At 34.8% G+C, this 12,062-nt stretch overlaps 3 protein-coding genes across 3 annotated transcripts; 2 read left to right on the forward strand and 1 right to left on the reverse strand.

Annotated features, from left to right (window-relative positions):
- Nucleotides 1–1,773: 1,773 nt before the first annotated feature.
- On the forward strand, nt 1,774–7,764 carry Kpol_1024p29 (uncharacterized protein; the record flags this gene model as incomplete). Its single annotated transcript, XM_001644683.1, has 1 exon — nt 1,774–7,764. One exon carries the CDS (start codon nt 1,774–1,776, stop codon nt 7,762–7,764), a length of 5,991 nt encoding a protein of 1,996 aa, XP_001644733.1.
- Nucleotides 7,765–7,920: 156 nt separating this feature from the next.
- On the reverse strand, nt 7,921–8,751 carry MBA1 (Mba1p; the record flags this gene model as incomplete). The annotated part of the gene is made up of 1 exon (XM_001644684.1): nt 7,921–8,751. The coding sequence occupies one exon, from the start codon at nt 8,749–8,751 to the stop codon at nt 7,921–7,923; it is 831 nt and encodes a 276-aa protein (XP_001644734.1).
- A 455-nt stretch (nt 8,752–9,206) lies between these two features.
- BRO1 (Bro1p) lies at nt 9,207–11,780 on the forward strand (the record flags this gene model as incomplete). The annotated part of the gene is made up of 1 exon (XM_001644685.1): nt 9,207–11,780. One exon carries the CDS (start codon nt 9,207–9,209, stop codon nt 11,778–11,780), a length of 2,574 nt encoding a protein of 857 aa, XP_001644735.1.
- Between the last annotated feature and the right edge of the window lie 282 nt (nt 11,781–12,062).

Genomic DNA, 12,062 nt, shown 5'->3' on the forward strand with positions numbered 1-12,062 from the left:
GATGCACTTCACGTGATGACTGTCCTCTTTCTTACTCTCACACAAGTGTTTTAATGGTAGTACACTGGGGAGGGAGGGAGCAGGGAAACAAGGCAAAAATTAAATGCCCACATATCAGCAACTCCAGCTCCAACTCCAAGTTAGTTTCAAACAGGACATATTTGGCTAATAAGAGCCTGTCACCACCAAATGTATAGCCAGTGTCCTCTGAATACAGACAGAAAGACAGATACAGCTAAGTTGCGACCCAATGGTTCCTTCACACATCCATTCAGCTCGACGTCACAAACCATTCCATTCCAAACAACAAAACCCTAAACAGACACCTGCAAGAGCCCTGACACTAGAGACACGATGGAAACCCTATTGGCGTACATAATGATCCATCCAACACTCTCCTAATTCTTCTTTTTTGGACTTTTTACAGTAAAGACGGATTTCTGCTACAGCTCCATCTGAAGGATTTCCTAAACAAGAAACAACGAATCCCTGTTCCGACCACCTACTTCCACAGCAAAAATACAGAGACAGAGCCAGTATACCTAAGCCTTAGCCAGATGCTACTGAGTAAGTATACTCTTTTCATACCAAGGCCCAAAACGTCAACAACATCAACGATTTAAGCATCAACACAACAAACCTTCTTCAACAGATCTTGTTTCAATTGCGCAATTTCTCAATTTCTTAACTGGAACACCTGCTGCATCTGCATCTCTATCTCCTGCTGCTGTCCAACAAGATCTATCGCTTCTACTCTGATTCGGCCCAAGATCTAAATCTGAAAGCTCTTCGAAACCTCGTTCTTGAACGTATTTCTTTTCGAACCAACAAACAAACATCGTCGTGTTCTCTCTCCTAGGTCTGCTCAAATTCCATCAACCTACAACTTATAGGCAACACCTTCTTTTATGGTGGGAATTCAAGTACAATATTTTGGACAAACACTCACCTCTAACCTATCAGTCTCTTGATTTGAACTGGATTCGTGTAACTTTTTCACTTACACTTGACAATTAGAGGAACATTGAAGTTTTTAACCTCTCTCTCTCCCTGTGTGCGTTTTCGACTTTACCTAATCCATTCAAGTCGTATGGGGAACACTCAGACTTCATTGCTCTAATTTAGCTCAAAGTGATCACCTGTCAATTATTTCTATTCGTTAAAAGCCCAATAGTTCAGAACCATCTCTTCTGGCTTCCATCTCTCGAACTGTAGATAACTGGTGGAACCTATTGCTGGGAGGTCTTTCCGAATTGATTCTTTGGAGGTAAGTTTGCCAACTTGGGAAACTTTTGCTTAATAGATCAAATTGAATCTACCTTTCAGTTTTTACAGTAACTGCTGTCGTTGTTGGTTTTGTCGTCGTTGTTGAGTTTTCCTCTCTGGTCCATATATACTGGGTTTTCACTTTAAAAAACTTGGTCTCTCTTCCCCTGTCCTAACAGATTCAAAAAGTTTTGATCAATTGGAATATTACAAAAATATCTATCCATCTATCTATCTATCTATCTACAATTAGCTTCATTTTATTCGGTTTTTTTTACCAGTTTTTTGATCAAAGGATATTCGACAAGACTTTTCACCTATTTCATCTCTATTTCAAGAACTAATTACCGTTCAATTGCTGCCATCAGTCTCACTCCCCTCGTCCCTCCCTTTGCTTTAAATAATTTAATTATCAAAGGGTCTAAGCTTCACAAAATACAATTGGGATACATAAATATATATATATATATATATTTACCTGGGTATACATAATATTATCGTCGAACAATGGTACGAGACTCTAAAAAGAAAAAGAATTTAAGGAGGAAGGCTAAAAAGCAACAACAGAAAAATACAGGACATACCAACGATGAATCCCAATCTTCTGTGGACGCAGCTACTCAAGAACTCGTAGATTCTTCAGAAACACAAGATGTTGAAGACAACGAACAAAATACTTCTATAGTTGAGGAAAGTGTAACTAATGATAATACTACACCAACTATCCCTTCAAATACTGAAAACGATATCACAGAAGAAACTGTGACCATCGATGGACAATGCAATTCAAATGATAATGAAATACCTACTACAGCTGTTGACAATACGGAACTAGAAAATAATGATGATGATGGCGGCGACATTAATTCTCCTGAAGAAACCCACCAAGAAATATCAATATCAACAGATTCAAAACCATCCATTGCAATTACCAACCTCGAAAAAATTGAACATAATATCAACAAAGATCTTCCAATTGCAACAAACAATTCAGCTGACACAACTCCAGTCAGTCATAATACTGAATCAATCTTAGAAAATGATAAACAAACTAGCATTAATGATTTGGAAACTGTTGAGACTCTAGATGGAGGTGACTCAGAAGAAAGTAAGGCTATTAGATCCACGACGTTGATTTTAAATGAGGAGGACACCAATGAAACTACAGGTGTTACTGAAAGTGTAGAGAAAGGCACTGTCGACGTCTCATATCAGACAATAAATGAAGATAATAAGATTGATAGTCAGTCTACTTATTCCAATAATATAATATTGAACAACGACCCTTCTGAGATTGGTGAAAGCGTGTCTATGTCATTGCCAAATGATGTTAATTCCAATAATGTTAAATTAGATGACGATGCTGATATATATTCCAAAAAGGAAGTAGTTCAAGAAATAGAAACCTTTGAAATTAAAGAAAATGAAACTGAAGGTAAAATGAACGATTTCGATGAGATGTTTGGAACCACTAATGATCATGATACACCAGACTGGTTAAATGGCAATAATACAGTTGAATCAAGCAACGTTGCGTCAATTGAATCACCTAGTGTTAAAGAAAATGATATTAAGCAACAAGATCGTATCGATTTCGAAGATAGTATTACAACTAATCGTGAAAATGACAGCAATGAGAATAAAGGGGACGATTTCTTCTCTTCACTAAGGACAGCTGATCATCATTCTTTACAGAATCCATTCATTTCGGAGCAACAAGAGCCTGTTTCAACTATCGATAATATTACTAAAGTCGATAATGATATTGTTTCAGACACTGTGGCTACTGAGATACCTCCCAAAGTCAATGACAATATTTCTGACCCCGTTGAAGAACTATTTTCAAACACAAATAAAATTGAAAAGTTACCTTGGGAAACAGAATCTATGGAAGGAAATAATGAGGCTGAAGAAGCCAAATTTGACGATAACAATGAGGTTGTAAATACAGAAAATAAAAAGGAAAATAATGAGGTTTTAAATAAACAGAATAATTTTGATTTCTTGGATAATGATGATGATTTATTAGACGATTCAACGGAAGAGTCTGACAGTTATCTAGAAAATGATGATAATGAACAATCTAACTTTTTGGATTCAGCTATTAACGCTCCAATTCCTGAGCTTAGGAAGGAATTACCATCGAATTCGATTCTATTGGGAAAGAGTGAGAGCATGAAGTATAGTCCAACACAGTCACCTATTGCTAAAACTTCACCATTAGAAACAGAATCTCCTGGATTTCAACGCTCCAGGTATGAGCCAAGTTCAACACCGGTACAACTAATTAGTGATTCAATTCCAAAGTCGGTCAAAAAATCAAGTTCTAAGAGTGTGCAACCAAAAATATTCAGCACATCGAATGAATCAACTGGTATTTTGACACCTCAACTGTTAACAAATAACGGTCCTAAATTAAACTCTGCTAAAACTATTGATTCTAGTAAACAGATTGAAGTTGCACAATCACTTAAAAAGGAAAAACTAAAATCTGATGCTTATGATTTCCCAATTAGCATGGTTTTACAACCGGTTAAAAAAGAACATGCTAAACCGGTTGCAATTCCAAAATCCAATATTCCTGTAAATGACCTTCAAACACAATCGCCAGTTCCAACTTTACCAACTGCATCATCAATTATAAACAATACTAATATTAATATCCCAGTTAATCCCTACGCTTCGATACCAACACAATCAAAAACACCAGTTAATGCAATAGCCATTGATATGTACTCCCCTTCTACTGGGCCTACAAAATCCCCACTACCATCTAAGAATACTCAGCAAATACAGACGCCATATGATGCTAGTTCAAATACTGATAATTCATCTATTCCTGTTTCAACTGATAGATATGCTCCAATGTCGAACATAAGTTCAAAATCTCCACATCCGCCTGTGAGATCACGTAAAAGTAGTCCAGTAGCTCCTGTGAATAACTCATATATTTCCCCGTCTCTAATTCCAAACAAGTTAAATGGTAGTATCGATAACAAGATCAATGCTTCTCTAAAACCAATCCCCTTAGTTCAGCCTGCAAACGCAAATATTTCACCAAATGAAAACTACGGTATTCCTGCTCCATATCTAAAGAGTCCATCTTTGCCAGAACCACCTATATCTTTGGATAATGGAACTAAACTACGTAATCCATTACCAATCTCTCAAAGAAAGAAATCTTCTAGTCATGCCATAAAAGCAGATATGGCAGCTGTGTCATTACTTCAAACTTTAAGTAAAGAAGCACCTCCAATACCAATTGTTCCAAGAGATCCTTTAATCAAAAACGCAGAATCCGAAAAAATCACAGCAAATTCTAACTATATTTCAGGGCGTATTGATTCCTCGTTAGACATCCCTGTCACAAGCTATATGCCAAAATCTGAGATTATTGAATCATCTCTGAAGAAAGAAGACAGTAAAGAATCTAATCCAATAAATGATACTATAATTATTACTGAAAAAAGTGATAAATATAATGAATCAGAAACAGCTAAGTACAGCAAAGATACCATACCTGATGTTGCCATCAAGGAAGAGGAAAGCGAAGCTACAGAAGAAGAGCAACTTGCTATTCAAGAAAAATTTGAAGATGATAAAAGAGAAGTCGTATTATTAGAAGATAAGGTCCACAGTATTAATAAGGAGATCAAACCTCTCGATGGAGCTGATGAAAGTATTCAAACAGAAAGCCCAATAACAGATGATACATCGAATGGAGCGGTTGACGAAACAGAAACATCTCATGGCGTGAATGATATCTTTATTCAATTAGAAGAATCGCCATTGCCCTTCTGTTTTGGTGAAAATGTTATTGAATCTTACCCTGGTCCTCTAGATTCATTTAAGAAATCAAAAACTCAATTATCTTCATGGCTGAGTGTCGTTCTAGAAAATTTAACGACAACTTCAACTTTCTCAGTTTTAATATCACTCTTTAAAATTTGGATTGACTCGTCTAATGTAGTGCAAGATATAATTCATATTTTAAGTGATGAGAATAAACTACAGGAAGCGTTTGATAACATTGAACATAAGAAAACTATTAGTGAAAGTAAAAGAGATTCAAGAATTCTAGATACCAACGGTAAAGATAAAATTTTGAAACTACTTCTTCTAGGCAAAAAGAATGAAGCATTGGAATTTTCAATGGAAAATTCCGATTTTACAATGGCGTTATTGATTGCTAATACTATTGATGAGGCCTCAAGACATTCAGTAATTATGTCATATTTTGAAAATAAAATTAATCCAGTCAATACTGAGAAAAAGTCTATTAACATGTTATTGCTGGCCCTCTTCCAAGTATATTCGGGAGATGGGACACATTTATTGAATATAGCCAAAGAAAACCCTGAAACTAAAGATTGGTATGTCAAGAACTGGAACAGTATTGTTTTGATATTATTGAAAAATTGTGATATGAATGCTGGCAACATCTCTTCAAAACCTAACTCTCACCAAAAAGTCACTAGCTTTTTAGTCGGATTTTCAAATTTCCTAAGAAATACTGGAAATATACTTCCTTCATTCATTGTATGTTTGATTTCTGATATGTTAAACTCTGGTAGTGAAAATGGCATAGAAGTTGATATGTTAGATTCTGTTTTTGGAAAGCATACAGTATCATCGTCTATAATTTCAGAAATATACTCTCTCATCAAAATATCAAAGAACCAAAATTCAGATGAATTCCTACTTTATTCCTCGAGTTTGGAGTGTGCCCGCTTGTTTTTCGATATTGGGTATCACTCGAAGGCTTTGGAATATGTCAATTATTTTGTTTCAATTAAAGATAGACTAATTGCCAATGAAATATTTGTGGACACGAGTTTGGAACAACTGAAAGTTATCTCTGAACTAGTCAATCCAGGACATTCTGACGAATGGCAATTAAAGATTGATAAGGTTGAGGTTCATGATAAAGACAGTATTCCAAATATTGATAGTACGGTAAAAACCTCTATAATCAAAGAAGATAAAACTAGTGACAATTTTGTCACTAAAAAATCTCTAACTTCTATAGCGGAAGAGCCTAACAAATCAACTATTGATTATCAGTTTAGCAAAACTACTGATATCGATGTGGTCGATCCGTCACTTGAAGGTGTTGACGTAATCGACGTTCCAGATGAATTCGTCGTCAAAGATTTGTCCTTCACTACTACAGCTATTGACCTTAAACCTGTGGAAAACCAAGATTTGGATAGTTCAAGAGAAGTGGAATCTTCGTATAATGAGGATATTACTGTTCTTCATAGAGATATTCGGACTTTGGCCAATTCTGAACTAAATGCTCAAAGTTCAAATGATATACTATCAGAATTGGATTCTCCATATTCTCCTTACGCCCCTGTTCAATCTGGTAGAAAGACAATTGCAAATAAGAAGTTAAATTATATGCCTTATATGCCTACCAATACGATAATTGAATCGAGTAGACATTCTTCAGGAATGCTAGAGAACGAACCATATTCATCATCCGGTTTGTCTGTTTATTCAGATAGTACGATTGCTGCCACCTTACAGGATGATATTACAAAGAATGAGTTAGGTGAGATTGATGCAATGGCGACAGATCAAAAAGTCAATTCCTCAAAGAGCACTGGCAACAACGGCTTTCAATCAATGGATGAAATACCGGAATCTATGAAAAAGAGAATAAGTTCTATGAGAGATTCAGCCACTGCCACTGGGAAGTTATTTGATCCAGTAATTAAAATTTCATCATGGAATAGTAATGGGCCAAAAAAGTTACAATCCAATGAGCTTGATTCCAACAATTATGATGATATTGTAGAGGATGAGTCTGAAGATGAAGAGGAGCGGGAACTTCAAGAAAGAAAAAGAATGGAAGAGGAAATGGTAAGGAAGAAAGAAGAGCAAGAAATGAAAAAGAGAGAGGAGGAAGCCAAGAAGGAAAAAGAACTGGAAAGGGAAAGAGAAAAGAAATCTAAGGAGAAGCAAGATAAAGAGCAGTCAAAGCAAGGCGGTTGGTTCAAATGGTTGAAGAAAGATCCAAATGAAAAGAAACCAATCAAAGCAAAATTAGGTCATAAGACAACCTTTTACTATGATGAAAACTTGAAACGTTGGGTGAATAAAAATGCTACTGAAGAAGAAAACCAGAGACTTGATACACCACCTCCTCCTCCTCCAATTGTTAAGCGTAAAATTGTTGAACCTGAACCTCCATTAAATGTTCATATGTCACCATCATCATCTGTTAGAAGTCAGATGTCAATTCCAGCTGGTGGTATTCTTGAAACTCTATCTCCTGTTCCTCAAAAAATTAATGTAAGTAGTGGAATTCCATCAGGTCCTGCCAGTCCAGTTGCAGGAACTGTCCTACCACCAAACGTGACGTTATCTGGAAAGAAGGCAAGTGGATTAGATGATTTATTATCATTATCACAGAACCCTCCTGCTGGTGGTGCTAAGAAGAAGAAAAGGGGTGGAAGAGGGTATGTTAACGTTATGGACACTAATATTTAAACACATATATAAACAAGTATAACTGTATTTTTCAATATATATACAATTATACATATTCATTTTTGAACAAATCAGTAAATTAAACATGAAGATTAAATTATATCTATATACAAGTAGAATACTTAAATTTATAAAGAGTTTAGAACCATAAAACATTTAAGGAATTTGTGATCTGTAGATATCACCACATTCTCTCATTCTTGCAACAGCAGATTTATTGTCACTGTCATAATTTTTTGGTAATTTTGCATCTGGCTTACTTTCAAACACAGATCCGATTAATAAGACCTCATTAGTTGAAGCGTCACATAAAAACACAACAAAATCGGTTACATCTCTATCTACCTTTTCAACATCTTTTGAATCTTTATCAAGCTTTAATAAACGTTGTTTAGTGTTAAATCTATAAACCAATTGAATGTGTTCTAAAGGTTGGCCTGGTAAAATTAAAGGCTGTAAAGAAACCAATTTAGGGACTTCATTAAACTTCAACAATTTCCAATCTAATTTAATGTTCTTTGGGATTTTATTCTGTCTCTTCTTCAATGCATCTTCTGCCCAGATAGACAATTGAGAACTGACTTTTTCAATTTTTCTTTCAGCAAATGCTTTATTAATATTTACATAAGTTTCAATTGCATTATTTTTCCAAAGTAAAAATTTTGGCTTTATACCTGATTGATTTCTAAAGACAGCAATCTGTACTGTATTGAAACCCAAAGTGTATATCTTTCTAATCAATACATTGAAGAAAGATATTGGATGCAAAATCATATTTGGCATTCTTCTCCAAGTTGGAGGGATGTAGATATCACTGGCAACACCAATATGTCTAACATTGATATCCAATTGTTCATTTTTAGACTTCTTTTCTGATTTCTCACCACTCTGTAGCGCAATCCTAGAAGTAGACAACAAACATCTTTGACTTAAACTTGTCAAAGCAGGTTGAGTAGCAGCAAATTTAACAAACCTTGTTTGTAACATGATAGCAACGGAAATAACCTATGGGGAAGCCCTCTAAACACTAATCAGAACTGATAAGAACACTTTCGGGCACACTCACCTGATTCAAATCTTATTAACCTGGTGTATAGCCCAGTATAATTACTGTTTTAACCTTGGTCAAATAGAATCTTGTGAGCTTTGAAATAAATCCATTTTTATTGAATGTTAAAGATATCACCAAAATCACGTGATACCTTTAAAAAAATGATTAAGGCGAATTCTTTTGATGAAGTCCCTTTAAATATAAGAGAACTCTTTAAAAGAGGTATAGATTTAATGATACTTTTAGTCTAGATTGGTTTAACTACAGTGTAAATTGTGGTCACTTAAGAGGATATCTAACGTGTTGAAGGATTTTTGTTGATTTTGCTGGTAGTTAGGTATTTTTTGTTAGCAAAAAGTGGATATTATCTTTAAGAATTTGTTGCAAGATAATGAAACCGAGTTTCATTTCATTAAAGGAGAAAGATACAGAAAAGATCAAGTGGAGGAAAGGTCTTTCTAGTTATTTGCAGAGGGTTTATGGGTCTAGTTGGAGTCAATTTTACAATGAAAAGTTGGCAAAAGATTTCGATCACTTAAGAGACACTTCGAATAGTGATTTAGCTGCTGAATCCTTATTGGAACAAAACTGTAAGTATTATGCCTATTTGGAGCATTTATATCTTCGTAATGGAAATGCTAATATGAAGATAAATTCTAACTTTGTGTGGTATGAAGCTGGTTATAACACTGCATTGGGTTCTGAAAGTTTTACTCAGCATAGTATTATATTTGAAAAAGCGTGTACTCTGTTCAATATTGCAGTTTTATTAACTAAAGTAGCTGATGAGATTGTAAATGATGATTATAAAACCGCTGTTGCTGATCTTTCAAAGGCTGTAGGTTGCTTTGAATATATATCAGAGAATTTTTTGAATTCACCTTCTATCGATTTACAAGCTGATAATACAAAATTTCTAGCTTCATTATGCCATGCAGAAGCCCAAGAATTATTTTTATTGAAGTTGTTAAATGGTCCAGATCCAAAAAAACAGGCATCATTGATAAGTAAACTATCTATGGCTACCGCGAAACTTTATGAATCATGTCATAATCAAGTTAAAAATCCAGGATTAAAAGTAAAATCATACGGTTTACCATCATGGGCTACTGACATCAATTTTAAATACCATTTTTATGAGTCAGTAACAGCATACTATCATGCGATTGCATTGGAAAATCAACAAAAGTTTGGGGAAGCTATTGGGTTTGTGAATTTGGCCTACAACTGTGCAACATCAGCCATCCCATTTAGAGCCCATTTAAAGGACTCGTTTGATGTTGATACCTTCAGGACTACCGTTGATGAATACAGAACCCAATTAATGAGAGATAATGATTATATTTACCATGATATTATCGTGCAAAACGTTCAATTAGAAACTGTTAAATCAATGGATGCGATTAAGGTAGTATCTTGGGATAACCAGTTAGAACCATTCATGAAGGAGGTTGAAGAAAAGTGTGATGTTTTATTCAAGGGAATTGTTTCAATTGATGTTTATGAGAAGGAAAGTATATATTCAGAAGCAAAGGCTAATATTCTGAGGAGAGAAAATGAAGCTGCAGAAATGGCAGACTTATCATATACCTCATTCATAGAATTTACTAACTTGCCAAGTCTTTTGAACGATTTATCTAATAGTTACAAATCGGGATCTTTCCATAATAGAGATGAATCACAAGCTAACCTTATGAGACCGCAAATTGAGTCATGGGCCCAATTGGTTAAAAATAGTCCATATAAAAACATTGAGGAACAAATGAGTATTATTCTAAACAAGAGAAATGGGATTTTACAGCAATTACAGCATCTGCCAGAGTCTGAGAGGGAAAATGCGGTTAAATTAAAGAGCTCATTAATCGAAGCATCACAATCGGATGAGAAGATATTTGGTTTGATTAAACCATACGCAGAGGATATTGCCATCCTTTTAAATACAGACAAACTGTGGGCAGTATTCAATGGTTTTAATCAAAATACTGATACTACCGAGAGTTTGTTAGACATTGATGATACTGAGAATGAAAAGGTCATTCAAAAAATCAAGTATCTACAAGAATTGGCGGAGAAATTAAGATTATTAAAAGAGGAAAGAGGAAGAAACTTGGATGAATTAAAACAAAACATTAACGAGGATGATATTACTAGTCTAATTATTAAGAACAACAGTTTAAGTGAAAGCGAACTTAAGCGTCTATTTGATGCCGAATTAGAAAAGTTTGATCCTTTGAGCACCAGGATTGAGGCCACTATATTTAAACAATCATCGATTATTAATGAAATTAAGATTGAACTCGATAATATATTTAAGTTATCAGGTTTTCATGACAAAACCAGTAAAGAAAAGGAAATATCTGAAAAGAGAGGAAAATTTTTTGAAAGATTGAGAGACGCAATGTCGAATTTTTCTATCTTTACGACATCTATATCCAAAGGTCTTCAATTTTATGAATCATTACAGAAAATGGTTTCCCATTTACAAAACATTTCAAAATCCAGCACTAAACAAAATGTGTTTTCCTCGCCAACAATTGATTCACCACCACCATTGCAACCCAGACCTAGTGAATTAGTTAGTGGCATGAGAGACTTGAATATATCATCAAATGCAAATGCTCAACCAATGACAGTTCCTATTACTGCTCAAGCTCCAGTTTCGATGTCTATCCCAGTCCCTGCTCCAGCTTCGTCATATTCAAATGCACCTCCACCATACAACGTAACTAATCAGCATTCATCCTTGTCCCAAAGACCTGCTCCACAGATTCCAGTAAGTACTGCATCTCCAGCCGTACCATCAGGCTTAAATCAACCACCATTACCACCAAAGAATCCCGTTGCTGAAGTATCACCGGGAGTGATAATTGATGGCCAGGAAAGGAATGTCAGACAGAATCCAACTGCATTTTACAACAATCCATCTGTGTTTGATGAAAATATGTATTCTAAATTCAGTCGCTAGAATGGTTAGTAACTTTGGTTCGGAGTTGTTAATACGTCATGTTGGTATACATTATGTACTCAATAACAAGATTATAAATATATATATATGTATATATTGGTATATGAGAAATGAATATTTTGTATAGAATTCGAAATTGATTGATAAATCTCTAGTCTATATTTAACATTTTGCATTGAATGTGTATAGTTCCTATTGTCGGAAGTGTTATTGGTGAGCCAAAACGTAAAATAAAATAACACAAATAATATAAAAAATACAAAAAGAATAGCCAATTAAACA

This window comes from Vanderwaltozyma polyspora, genomic scaffold (genome assembly GCF_000150035.1).
Source record: "Vanderwaltozyma polyspora DSM 70294 KpolScaffold1024 genomic scaffold, whole genome shotgun sequence".
Lineage (NCBI taxonomy): Eukaryota > Fungi > Ascomycota > Saccharomycetes > Saccharomycetales > Saccharomycetaceae > Vanderwaltozyma > Vanderwaltozyma polyspora.